The 14,721-nt window shown below is 40.3% G+C and overlaps 1 protein-coding gene across 2 annotated transcripts in view; it reads right to left on the bottom strand.

Annotated features, from left to right (window-relative positions):
* NCAM2 (neural cell adhesion molecule 2) overlaps window positions 1-14,721 on the bottom strand; it is a 547,839-nt gene that overhangs the window by 49,745 nt on the left and 483,373 nt on the right. For both annotated transcript variants that reach the window (XM_075910051.1, XM_006128839.4), the window contains exon 15: window positions 11,801-11,981. In XM_075910051.1, the coding sequence (XP_075766166.1) occupies window positions 11,801-11,981 (181 nt within the window). The remainder of the gene's footprint in view (window positions 1-11,800; window positions 11,982-14,721) is intronic.

The raw sequence follows: 14,721 nt of genomic DNA, 5'->3' as shown, positions 1-14,721 counted from the left end.
TTTTGTTGAAGTGGAAGATTTGTGCAAAGTGACTGCTAACAGTGTTGCAGCAGTCAGGGAACCTGTGCCCTCCCACTGCACTGGATTCCGATCAAGGGTCTCTCTTGGGCAATAAAAGTCATCTTCTACCTGAGGTCCAGCTAACACACTCCTCTAGGTCTCTTCCTATAGCTCTCTCCCTCCTTGGGGTATGTCATAGCTTGCTGTCCCTTGCAAAAGAAGGCCCATGGCCCTCTGCAGGGTGGAGAGATTCAGGTTTCTTGCTGCAGTCCTCCTTTTGGGGATACTCTCCTGGTGTAAGCCTATTTTTCTTTGCCCATCACAGCGCTGTACTGAACTGAGGCTCTCTCATTCAACTGGACCATTCCCAATTTGGATCGTTCACCTGGCCTGACAATTTGGATCTTCCTGAGCCCACAGTTGTTCCTGTTCTCCTCTCTGCTATATGTGTTCTATCTACTCCAGGGCCCCCTCTCCTTAAATTCAGTTTTGGGGTGTCCAAGTCCAAGACATGTAGTCCCCAACCTCAAGAAAAGAAATCTCCACTCTGATCTTTATTTGCTAGCCTGTGGACTATGTAAAAGGCTTAAGGCCAATTATCATTTCATAATCCTTCAATGTGTGTCTTTCATGAAATTTAGCCAGGGGAGTGGTGCATGATTAGTTATCAAGGGGAGGTTTCACGTTGTATGACCCACTTGACAATCAAGGTCTCTTTCTCTAGAGCTATATAGGCCTCCACTTTGGGTACGTCTAGACTGTAGGCTTCTTTTGGAAGTAGCTTTTTTTGGAAGAGATCTTCCAAAAATAACTTCTTCCGAAAGAGAGCATCTACACACAAAAGCACATTGAAAAATCAATGTGCTTTTTCAAAAGAGTGTCCAGACTCATTGGATTCTCTCTCACATAAGAGGCCACCCAGAACCACTTCAGCCAGGGCTTTAGGGCAGCCTTGCAGAGATACGTGCTAAAAGGGACCCCCCTCCTCCCGACAGCCATTTCTCTGCTTCTGCTGCATGCTTGTGTACCTCTTTGAGGGGGAGGTGGGGGGAGTGGAAGGGAAGCCCTGTCCCGGCGGGGGGGGGGGTGTCTGCAGTCCCACCCTCACACAACCCTGCTGCTGGGTGGGTGGCCACATAGGGCGTGGCTCCTGGAGATTTTGAGGGGGGAAGGGGCTTGGTCACCACACAAGGGTTCAGGCACTCCCTCTCTCATTCTCTGTTTTGGGTGTGTGTTTGTCTCCTTCAGGTTGTGAGGGCCATCAATTCCATCTTGCTGCACAGGGTCATCCGCCTGGGAGACATGGACCCCACTGTAGCCGTATTTGCTGCCCTGAGGTTCCTGAACTGCTGTGGAGCCTTTGATGGAACCCATATTCCAATCAAGCAGCCCAATACATAAATCTCAAGAGATACTTTTCTATGGTAATGCAGGCCCTGGTCGACCACTGTGGACAGTTCACAGACATTTTTTGGGGTGGTCGGGCAGAGCACATTATGCCCACATGTTTCGGAACTCTAGCCTGTAGGGAAAGCTGGAGGTGGGCACATTCTTCCCCCGCTGTGAATTTGTGATTGGGGACATGCAAATGCCATTGTGCATCGTAGGCAGCCTACCCCCTCATGCCAAGGCTTATGAAGCCTTATACCAGACACGTGGACCCCAGTAGGGACCAATTTAATGTCCACCCAAACCAGGCCAGGATCCAGGTCGAGTGCACCTTCAGCCTCCTCCTCAAGGCACGGTTCAGGTACTTGCTGAACTGCCTTGATGTGGGGGAGCATAACATCCCTGAGGTGGTCGTGTCATGTTGTGTCCTCCACAACATTGTGGAAAGGAAGGGGGAGACCTTCCTCCCGGGGTGAGGGGCAGATGCCGGCTGCGAGGGATGAGCCTTCTTGCAACTACGGACAGCTGCCGTCCGCCAGGCCCATCAAGCTGGGGTGTGCATCTGGGAGGCCCTGAGGGAGAGGTTCTCTCAAGGACCCCAGTAACTCTCCCCAGGGCCTACCCAACTGGGGCCTCTGGATTGCTGCCCTATCCCTTCCCTACCACAATCCTTCCTTCACCTCTTCCCTGACCTCTTAATAAAGATACCTGTTTGGTTTTGAACAAAATGAACTCTGTATTGAGCTTTTATTTAAAAAAGCTGGGGAGGGGGAAGGGAGCTCACAACCTGGAAGGGGAGAGGGATTTATAATCTGGAGCAGGAGAGGGAACTCTTAAGTGGCATTTATGGCACTTCAGAGGATCTGCATGCCTCTATTTCACAGAGTGACTAGTGAGAGTGGTGAAATTTTCAGTGCTCAGTCGGACACCAAAAGGGGGGAGTCCTTTCTGAAAATAAAGCCATTCTGAAGATGTCTCAAGTCTGCCACACAAAGACAACTAAAATCATGGTGCTGCAGGACCATTCATTGTTTTTTACATTTTTCTTCTAAAATAATTAGTAACTTTTGACAACTTCGGGCTGAATATTCTTTATGTTTAGTGAATGTTACGATTGAAAGGCTCTCCATTTATGACTACCATTGTCTGAATTTTCTTCAGGGAGCGAGAGGTTAGTATGCTATTGTGATTTGTTATCAGGCATTTGGTTCACCTCAAAAGGAGATTAGTAACCTTGAATGTAATGTTCTTGTTAGATAATGTTGTGATCTCATTACTATGATTAGATAACATTGTAATCACAATTATTATTCATTTTTGTCTCTGTGGACTTACCTGGAGTCTGATTACACCATGCTTACTCTAAGTCAGTGATATTTTATCCTGGAAATATACCTATACAATGAAAGGAATGATGTCCTGTATATAGTAAAATACTACTCATGGAAATAAGAATAATGGAATCTGACTCACAGAAATCAATGAGACTGCTCACCAAATAATATGCTACTCTGTGAGTAAACTGGGCAGAATTGGAATCTTACTGACAAACCACAAAATGTTTGGAGATTTGATGTGAATAACAACTAATAGGCTGGCCTATCCAAACTTCTGGGATCTTCAAAACTGTGCTGGAAATATGTGCTGGAAATCTGCTAATACTAGCACTGTTTGATATTTCAACAGGTCTGTTTTCAGACTTGGATGAACAGAAGTGACAGAGGCACAGATATAAAAATAACTTTTTCACAGATAAATAAAGGTTTAATTTCAGAATGAGGTCATCTTTTAATTTATTGAAACTAGTTGATCCTCTTCTCACTACACAGAGATAGGGAAGATATGGGTGTTTTTCATTACTGTAATTTCACAGAGTTTAACATTCTCATGAATCACTATATGGGAAGAATTTATTGTAATTCTAATTTATCCTAATAAGGTGGTTAAGTTCTGGAATAAATTGCCTACAGAGCCTGTGAAATCTCCATCACTGAAGATTTTTAAAAGCAGGTTAGACAATCATATTAGGAATAATCTAGACGGTTCTTGACCCTGGCATGAATGCAGGGAACTGGATTTGATGACCTTTCAAGGTTGCCTCCACATCCAATATTATACAATTCTATGTAAGGTTGTGCAGGTATTTTCTGAAATTTCTTTCAAATATTCTACGTTCTCTGGCTGTGGATATAGCAAATAGTAATAGTGTGAGATTGTTTGTTTTAAATTTGTCTCTCCTCTGGAATCACATCAACTGCTGTTTTATCAAAGTCTGTTAGTGATTTCAGCCTCCCCAGTATAAAACCATTAGAGTTTCCTCAGGAAATGGAGTATACAGAGTTATTCCTGAGCTACCTGACAGCTTGCCATTTCAGTTAGAATAATATGTAAATGCCATGTGTAACTAGATGATGATCTTTTTTTTCCAACACATTTTTAGCATTCTTTTGTAGGATTCCCTGAAGTGCAAATCACAGCATATTTGCTATGACTATTACATCACTGTGTGGAAAGAGCTGTTACCTTAACATATTCCTTGTTATCACTTTGAATAAGAATTTCTCGAAGAATACAATGCTTATGGGATTCCTAGCCATGGAGTTTATATTCATAGCAAAAACAGGTATACATTTATCTTGCTTTTTTAGGGATGTAAAGAATTAACAGTTAACCAGTTACCCTGTAAATATTCACCTTGCTGGGGTAACCAGTTAACTGGTACCCGATCCAGCCAGAGCTGTCCCCCACTGCCACACAGGGGGTTTGTCCTAGCCTGGCTAGAGCAATCTGCAGTGGCAGGCTCTGCCGACTTGGAGCAGCCCCTCACCTGGTTAGGGTTGCCAGGTGTCCGGTATTCACCCGGACAATCCATTATTTTCGGCTCCTGTCCAGTAAAAAATTCAAAGAATACCAGACACCTAAAATGTCCGGTATTCTCTGAATTTTTCCCTCGCGAGGAGGAGAAAATGCTGGGCACCTAGCAACCCTACAGATACTCAGCGCCTGGCCTCCCCTGGCTCCCAACACCCCCACTCTCCCGACCTGGTGCTTACCTGGTTCCCCAAGGCTGCCAGCACAAAATGGCTGCCAGCCAAAAGACCTAGGGGAAGCAATGCTTTCCTCTCGGTTTTAGTGCTCATCCTCCCCTATCCCTGCACTCACTTTTAAAGGGGACATGCTGTTTTAATGCTGTTTGGAGTCTTTTTTTTTTCTCATTAACTTTGGTTTCCCTCTCTTTCCCCCCTCCCAACAGAATTTTTTCCTGATTTTTTTTTGAGGGGGAGGGAGTTCGGTATTTTTATTTCAACCATCTGGCAACCCTACCTGCATTGTGCTGCAATAGGCCAGTTAACTGATTAAATATATAGTTTGATCAATTAACATTTTAAATAGAATTTTATATCCCAAAGGTCTTACTGCCCACTAAACTGCTCCCCTTCAGTTCTCTTCTGATTGTGGTTGACAAAGGGGCTTCTAATTAGAAAATCACCAATGTAGTTATTTCTAGCTCTCTGCTTCTACAGTAGACTGCACATTTGTTTAGGATTACACACTTTGCATCCTTTTTATGTGTTTGCTATATTCTCTGTAAGATCCTCAGTAATCTGGTGAAAGTGGTGAGGAGTCCTGTGGCACCTTATAAACTAACAGAAGTGTTGGAGCATAAGATTTCGTGGGCAAAGACCCACTTTGTCAGATGCATGTCGAAGTGGGTCTTTGCCCTCGAAAGCTTATGATTCAACACTTCTGTTAGTCTATAAGGTGCCACAGGATTCCTCACCACTTTTGCAGATTCAGACTAACATGGCTACCCCTCTGATAGTAATCTGGTGCAAGTTCTTAGAGGAACTAGGTTTTTTCCCTAGCCTTCTTGCTTTGGGATCACATCGTCTATCAAAGCAACAATGGTTGCAGGTAATTTTGTGAAGCTGGGGGTTATAATTCTGACTTGTATTATATGCACCAAAATGCATGGCTGCTTGCAGATTTCCTGTTTCAGAGAACACTGACATTATCAGTGCTTTCCCTTAAATATGTATTCTCTTTTGTTCTTTGCTCTAGATTTGTCTGAAAACAAATGAGTCAGTGCTAAAAAGACCTTCTTGGATGCACTGGGAAATCTTTCTATCTTGGAAATATCACCCAAGAGTTCTAATTAATACTGGAGCACAGCAGCTCTATTGAGGCCTAATTCAGGCTGCTTTAATGGCCTGTGACCTGAAACAGATTCTCAGGCCCAGAAACCAGAAAAGTTGCAGCTTTGCAACTATGGCTGGTAAAGTAAAGTTGTTTTGGCCCAAAAGAATTCAAATCTAGAATACGCACAATTTTTCAGTGAGTTTTAATTGTATGAGAAATTTAAAAATGCTGTTTTATCTCATTATTGAGATCATAATGAAGAAAGAGAGATCAGGTTCAGGATACAAAATTATGTATATGGCTCAGGTTTACAGGATCTTTCGAAAAAGCCTGTCATTTTTTAAAGAAACGTGTCTAGACCGCAGTTTTACTTTCGATATGGCGCTTGTTTGAAAGAGCGCCATGACATGATTATGAAAATGAAGCGTGGGATATTTAAATCCCCACTTCATTTGTACTTTCGAAGTGCCTCATGTATATCCCTCTGTTTACGAAGGGCTACGTCTACACTGGCATGATTTTCCGAAAATGCTTTTAATGGAAAAGTTTTCCATTAAAAGCATTTTCGGAAAAGTGCATCTATATTGGCAGGATGCTTTTCCGCAAAAGCACTTTTTGCAGAAAAGAGTCCATGGCCAATCTAGACACGGTTTTCCACAAAAAATAGCCATTTTCGCGATTGGGGCTTTTTTGCAGAAAATAGTACTGTGCTGTCTACACTGGCCCTTTTGCGCAAAAGTCTTTCAGAAAAAGACTTTTGCCCAAACGGGAGCAGCATAGTATTTCTGGAAAAGTACTGACGATCTTACATGAGATCATCAGTGCTTTTCGGAAATTCAACTGGCCAGTGTAGACAGCTGGCAAGTTTTTCTGCAAAAGCAGATGATTTTGCGGAAAAACTTGCCAGTCTAGACACAGCCAGGGATGTAATCTAGATGTAGCCATAATTACCAAATCCTTAATTTTAAACTTTTTCTATAATTTGAAGAGAAAGAGAAATCTGTTGCCAAAAGATTTACCCATGTGAGTATCTGCTTGTGTAAACTCAATGGGCAGAACCTTTTAGCAAATTGCCCTTCAAACAATCAGTATGCTCAATTTGGGGAGTAAAAAAAGTGGTTGAAGACATCCTGTTAAACTATTTTTCCATGCACTAAAAAAAATTCCCTTCAAATCAAAATACTATAGAATTCTACTGCCTTTTTACTGGTGATATAAACTTGCAGCTATTACTTCATAACTGTAAATGAGAACTTCCATTCTTAGCTAATGCTGTCACTGACAGCTTTTCCAGCTTAGTTCCATGGGAAGGTTGGTGTGTGGTTTTTTTTTTATTATTATTTTTTTTTATAAACACTGTTACTTTATTTTTAATAATGAAATATATGTTTCCCAGAAAACAAGAAATAGAACTGGTCAGTGTTCCCTCTAAGCTGCATGACAGCACAGCTTCACAGGTAATTAATCAGCCCCACCCAGCCAGTCAGATCCCTGCACTGAGCCCTGAGCCTCTGACTGGGCAAGGGTGATTAGTCACCTGTGACGCTGTGCTGCCCAGCAGCACAGAGAGAACACTGGAACTGGTAGCCAGCAGCTAACATCGACACTACTTAGTTCTGTTAGCAGGTCTGCACTGCTTTGCTTACCTACAAGGTCCATAGCCAATGGAACCACGTGGCTTTCACTGACTCTGGTTCACCATTTCCCGTCAAGGCCTGGCCTGGGCCACTGCTTCCTGCAGATGTCCTTGGCTGGAAACAATGAACTGGAGCTCCAACGCTACAGACCCTTCAGGTAAACAAAGAAGCACAGGTCCGCTAGTGGCTTTCCCAAAGAGGGTCCATGACCCATTTTGAGAATCACTAACCTAAAATAAAGGGCAGGAGGAGGCAGCACTGTAGAATGGAAATCCTCACATGAATATTCTCTACTTCCTTGGCAAAAAAACAAAACAGATTTAAAGAAAAAAAATCAAGGAAAACAAAAATTAACAACCTACAATTTTTGTATTGTGAATGTTTTCTTCCCCCACCCATATCACTATCTTGGGTTTCTCTGTAGGTTGAATCCCTGTATGACATTACATTTATGACTTTCATCTTATTTGTGTTGTTAAATGGAAGGAGTAATTTAAAATACATTTAAAATATGGAAAGAAGGCTTTAATGGACAGGAGAAGTTCCCAGGATTGTCAGCAACCACTTTGGGAATTATTTCTGTGACATGCTTATCTGTGGGGCCAGCTAAGAACTTACACAAATGTATTTGAGACAGATGGAAGAAGATGCTATTGTATTCATATTGACCATACACTTTCTAATTCTATTAATCTAAAAAAAAAAAGACACCTTGTTGCATTGATATAAAAATACGTTGTCACACATTCTTTTCAAGACGAAACTTTAGATCTCATAAAGCTGTCATTTCTCGTCAATACTGATGATATAAACTATCTCTTTGGTATGATGAATACTGACATCTTTGCTGCTATTGGGCATAGCATGAAAATCAAAGAAAATATCACGTATTAAATAGATTGCCCATCACTAAATAATTTTGGTCAGGAGGAATGAAGGTGCTTTAGCACAACTGACAGTCATTTGTTCAAAAGGGTAAGAAAAAACCTCAACACTGACAGAAAAGGTCATTTTGTCTGTGGGAATTGCACAGAGATTTTGACTGTTCCAAGGCTGTGAATACAACACACCAGCACTGGGGGCAGCATTTAAAATAAAAATTGCCCACGAAACTCACAGTAAATATGTGATAGAAGAAAATTAAAAAGCTACCAAAGCTGCCAGTGATTTGCGTCCTAGATATGAACATTGAAGTTAAGGTGATTACTCAGCTGTTTGAAGTTAAGGATGAATGTAAATTTGTGTAGGAATCAGGTGTGAAGTTTTAAAATTTAACTATTAGTGTTAGAGAGATTAAAAACTAAAACAAAACAAAATACGCACACACACAGCATCTATTTCAGAACTAGACATATGTACTAGAGGTTGGGTTCATAGACAATTATAGTAAATACTGTAGAGATTTTGAGTATCTTATGGCAAAATATTCAGATCATTTAGAAACAGCTTCTACAGAATTCCTGTAGTATGTTAATTTCACACCCACTTTAGTATTTGCAAAAGCAGTTGTCAAGGAAACTAATTAGTCGCACAATCTTAATTGAAAAAATTACCCATATCAAAGGGACTATATGCTAAATGTTCAAATAGTCCAACTTCTCCTTAATGCTAGTAAAGTTTGCGTGAAAGTACTAATAAGAGATCCCCTACCCTACATAGCTGAAAAAGCACGTTCATAAAATGAAAAATGCTCTATCTCCATTGGATCAAGTGTAGGCAAATACCAGCCCAGGCCAGATCCAGTGTGCAATGGTTAAGTTTTGGCAGGTCCCCACCACTATATTTACCTGCACGGCTGCAGGTACTGAATACTGAAGTTCCTGTTGCCTGCAGATTGTCATTCTAAGTCAATGGGAGCTGCAGAAAGTGGTGTCCTGGTCCGTGCTGGTCTCATTGGCTGGAAACAGTAATCCACAGCCAACGGGAGCACCAATGGGAGCATCCGCGCAAATAAATATAGCGGTGGCAACTCACCATGGTCTAACCTTGGCAAACGATCACCATGCTATTGCCCACCCCTAATTTAGATGCTGGTTACCTAAACTGCCTCGTATATAAAAAGTATTAAGCTTTCTTACCACTCATGCAGGCATTTAGAGTTTGCCAGTTGCTGGAATTATTTATGATTTTAAAAAATTGTAAATGGTTAAGCTTGTGTTTCATTAGGTATATCTATATCTAAGAAACATTAAAGTGAAACTTGTATGCTGTTAAATGATTCCAAATATATCAATTGTATAAAGGTAAGTGCCCTTCCTCTGTTTTTCTATTACATTTTATACTTGCAAGATTATTTTATTCCTTGCAAGGAAAGATTTTGCATAGATTCATATGAGCAAGACCACAAGGGATCATTGTGATCATCTGGTCTGACCTCCTGCATAATACTGGTCATAGAATTTACCTAGAATAATTGCTGAGGAAGATCTCTTTTCCTACAGCCCATCTCCATCTTCATTTTTTGCCTCAGGGTGAAATTATAATTCTGAACTATGATACCACAATGTGGCAAACAGACTGATGTCACTGAATCAAACAGAAGTAGACTGCAGTGTGAGGGAGTTGAGCCACATCAAGACCCAAATAAATTTCCACTTACCTACACTGACCAAGTGCACAAATCAACACCCAGCGTATATCAGGGCTTGATTTGATCCTAAACTTTATATTTACTAAGTTATGGGCCATGCTTCTTAACTGTTTATAAATCAGGAAACTGGACTTTAAATATCAACAGATACATTTCTGATAATATAGGAAAAGCCATTAACTTAGGAGCCTAAAACACTTCTTTTGAAAATATATTTTCTAAAACAATCCACTAACAATGTAGTAGATTGACTGGTTTTTTTAGTAGCCAATTAGATAATAGGAGAAAAAATGTTAATTATTTGAAACATTTCCAGGAATACATCAAGTTTATAGATCATTTGGAGTCAATACTACATTAGTGAAACCAGTGCCACTCATACTTTTAAGCTCCATATGAAATACAGGTAGGCTATGTCTAGACTGGAATGATTTTCCGCAAATACTTTTAACGGAAAAGTTTTTCCGTTAAAAGCATTTGTGGAAAAGAGCATCTAGACTGGCATGAATGCTTTTGCGCAAGAAAGCCCCCATCGCCATTTTCGCCATCAGAGCTTTTTTGCGCAAAATGGTTCTCAGTTGTCTATACTGGCCCTCTTGCACAAAAGCATTTGCACAAGAGGGCTTTTTCCTGAATTGGAGAGTCATTGTATTTTCGGAAGAACATTGAAAATCTTACATTAGATTATCAGTGTTCTTGTGCAAATTCAAAGCGGCCAGTGTAGACAGCTGGCAAGTTTTTCCGCAAAAGCACTTGCTTTTGCAGAAAAACTTGCCAGTCTAGATGCAGCTGTATTGACATCGTATTACTTTTGTCCTTTTTTCCATTGGCCTTGATATGTATTTGGCAAGTTTAAAATCTTAGTGTAATGTATTATCTATGTAATTTATAGCTAACATAAAACCTCTGTTAAATTTAGATGCTGCAAAGGTTTAATACCTGACTTCTAAATTTAAATGTTACTGCCATTTATTTCATTTTGAACTTATCAAATGTAACAGTTCACAATTTGGACTAAAACCCTGAAAACTCATAATTCTAAAATTAATATGTGTTTTAGTTATAGTAAATCAGAAAATATCTAACCCCCATAAGTTAAATGAATACATTTGTACTGTTGTTGAAAAGAGTGCTAGGGAATTGGTAAATTATGCCTCAAATTTCAGTTTGAAATAATTTTAAAAGATTAAATTTTAACCTTCAATAAGTTAATAATGGAAACACTGCTAGTCCTGAACCACTGTGTATTTTTGCTTTTAAAAATGTTAACTCCAAACTATTCAAGTTATACACATGAACAATTTATTTATAGGAGTAGTTACATTTGTCGAGTTGGACCCTTAGAACTTTATACATTAAGTACCTCAAAGATTAACTAAAAGGATTAAATCAAAACATCCCTATTTAAAGGCTTGATATTGTAAGGTGCAGAGTATGGAACCTGCTCAAGCAAAGCCCTTAATCCCATGCTTAATTTAAAGCATGAGTAGTCCCATTGACTTGGACTGAGCCCCAGGATCCCAACACATTACCAGATTTACAACCGACAACATAAACAATTTATAAAACCCCCAATCTTACAAAGGTACAGCAACTACATTTCTGAATAACAGCAATCTCTTATTAACTGCCCATACCTGAATCTGTGGTTCTATGTTTCTTCTGCAATTAGCAGTGACTTCACTAATATCAATAGTGGCAAATGGAAAGGTGTTTTGATTGAAATCCCCTTGGGGAAGGGACCATCTTTCTGTTGCATTCGTACAATGCATAGTACAATAGCATCCTGGTCCATGACTAGGGTTGTTAGGCCATACAATAATATAAACAACAACAACAAACATCTCCAATTTATGAGTTAGAATCCAATTAGAGCTGAAATAAAGAATATTATGATTTCAAGTCTAGGCAATTAAAAACGTTTGCAATAATCAATAATCTTAAATCCAAAGACTGCAACAAAAACCAAAGAGCATAGACATTAAATGCTATTATGAGAAAACAATCAGGTCACAATTAGACGTGTATTTTAAAATTAACTTACCAGTAATAATGTTGGGCTTTGGTGGCATGCTGAACTCATACAATGTTGGTTCAGAATAACCCAGTCTATTGGCAGCAGTAATTTGCACTTCATAACCCATGGTCCATTGAAGATGCTCTAAGATTATGTGGTCTCTGCTACCCTGTACTTTTTTCTCTAGCCACTGATCTTCCTTATCTTTCTGTAAAGATGCAAATATTAGTTTAAATAATCACAAAACAATATACTAAGCCCTAAATTGTTTGATGTGCATAATCTAAATCAACCCAGAGCTTTCCCGGTCCATTTTGTCTTCCATGTGAGCTGTGGTAATCAGCTCCTTTGAAATTAGGACATTTTTTACTTTGACCCTTAAATATTCATTTAGGAATAGATAATTAGGCACCTGCATTTGAAAATTGTATTCTAAATTTGTATTTTGTTCATGTACAAGTTCCAATTTCAAAGTATAGAAGAATTATCATTGATATGTTTTTGAAAGGGTACAAAATTGCTTCATTTAGAATCAATGGTATTTAAACAAAAAAATTCTCAATTTAAACAAAGTTGACCAGTTACAAAATGCAATAAATAAAATAAATGCTCATAAAACATATTTGTGACTGCATCGGTCTTTAGTTTCAGTGCAAAACTGAACAATGATGGAAATTCAGGAATACTACATTAAAACTCTAGCAAATAGCATATCCCGCTGAAGCATGTTATGAATTCATTTATGAAACATCCTGCAAAATATATAAGTACACAGAGCAAATTATAAAATTGAATACAGAAACATGGTTTTTGGTATATTTTAGGCAGCATTAGAAGTTGCCAGGAGCCAGGGAGGGTAGAAATGTTGGAAACGGAGACTAAGATTAGAAACAAAGAGGTGAGTGGAAGGACTAGTATCTACTGAGGAGACCAGTATAGAGGCAGGAGAGACTATGCTGGGAGAGGGGATCAGATGGAGTTAAGGGAGTATGGATTGGATAAATGGACTGTAAAATGGATAGAAAGCTGGGTAGGGCCCAACAGGGCCCAATGGGTAGTGATCAACAGCTCTATGTCAGGTTGGTGGTCGTTTTCTAGTGGAGTGCCCCAAGGTTCAGTTCTAGGACCGATTTTGTTCAACATCTTTATTAATGACCTGGATGAGGAGATGAATTGCACCCTCAGCAAGTTTGCAGATGACAGTAAGCTAGGGGGAGAGGTAGATATGATGGGATAGGGTCCACAGTGACCTAGACAGATTAGAGGATTGGGTCAAAAGAAATCTGATGGGGTTCAACAAGGACAAATATAGAGTCCTGCACTTGGGATGGAAGAATCCCAAGCATCATTACAGGCTGGGGACTGACTAGCTAAGTAGCAGTTCAGTAGAAAAGGACCTGGGGATTACAGTGGATGAGATGCTGGATGTGAGTCAACAGTGTGCCCTTGTAGCCAAGAAGGCTAATGGAATCTTAGATTGCATTAAGAGGAGCATTACAAGCAGATCTAGAGAAGTGATTATTTGCCTTTATTTGGCTCTGGTGTGGCTACATCTGGAGTATTGTGTTCAGTTCTGCCCCCACCTCCCCCGCCACTATAGAAAGGATGTGGATGCATTGGAGAGGGTCCAGCAGAGGCCATCCAAAATGATTAGGGGGCTGGAGCACATGACCTATGAGGAGAGACTGAGGGATTTGGGTTTGTTTAGTCTGCAGAAGAGAAGAGTGAGGGGAGATTTGATAGCAGCCTTCAACTTCCTCATGGGAGGCCTCATGGAGAAAGGCTATTCACAGTAGTGAAGGATGGCAGAACAAGGAGCAATGGTCTCAAGTTACAGTCGGGGAGGTCTAGGTTGGATATTAGAAAAAACTATTTTACTAGGAGGGTGGTGAAGCACTGGAATGGGTTACCTAGGGAGGTGATGGAATCTCCATTCCTATTGTTTTTTAAGTCTCGGCTTGACAAAGCCCCAGCTGGGTTGATTTAGTTGGAATTGGTCCTGCCTTGGGCAGGGGGCTGGACTTGATGACCTCTTCCAGATCTATGGTACTAAGATGAGGATCCTGGGGAACCAAAAAACTGGGACTGGCCAGGCAAGATGACTGAGAGAAGGAGCCTGAGAAGGATACTGAAAAGATCAGTTTAGGGAGGGAGGCTAAGATGGGGAGAAAGAGTGGACGAAAGTTTTGGACCCAGACAGCGAGACCAGAAATACATTGGGATTAGTTACGGAAGGTGAATGGGACTTGAACAAGTTAGGGAGGAGAAAGAGTATTGGAACAGAGATGTATTGGGAGAGGCATCACAGGATAGATTAGCAGAGAAGAGAAGCAGAAAGGTCTGTGTCCAGTGAAGCACTCTTCTGAACTTTAAACGGAACCCAACCTTCCTGAATCCCAGGATGTCAGCTAATATCTGTAAATCCAACTGATTTATGCCTAATCTTCATTTATTGGCTTCTCCACATACGGACTAACAAACTACTATTGCTATTATTTACTCCATTAACAAAGTGGTAGAAGGTCTATGAGGTGGATCTAAAGGTTTCAACCCTGCTGGTGAATTATGTGAGTGAATAAGACAGTATGTGTTAGAATTTCTGCTTTTAGTGGTTGTTTAAAAAAGAACCTTAGGAAATTACACCCAGTAAACTATGATATAGGAATATTAAGATAACAGATGAACACTGAAAAGTTAAGTATTTAGCACTGTATTTAATATTTTATATGTTCAAAGTCCCTTATGACTTGCAGATATGTGTGCTCAGCACTTCTGCAAATGAGACCCCAGGCTCTCAAGTTTGGGAACCCAGAAAATAAACATTTATCTACAAAACGTTTGATTTAGGTGACTTGCCTAGCATCACACAGGATCCCTGCAGCAGAGGTAGGGACAGAATTCAGTTCCCCAGGCTGCCTTCAGCTTCCTTAACCATAACACTAGCCTGT

The sequence above is a fragment of the Pelodiscus sinensis genome, chromosome 1 (genome assembly GCF_049634645.1).
Source record: "Pelodiscus sinensis isolate JC-2024 chromosome 1, ASM4963464v1, whole genome shotgun sequence".
Classification (NCBI taxonomy): Eukaryota; Metazoa; Chordata; order Testudines; family Trionychidae; genus Pelodiscus; species Pelodiscus sinensis.
This window is presented reverse-complemented; position numbering and strand designations above follow the sequence as displayed.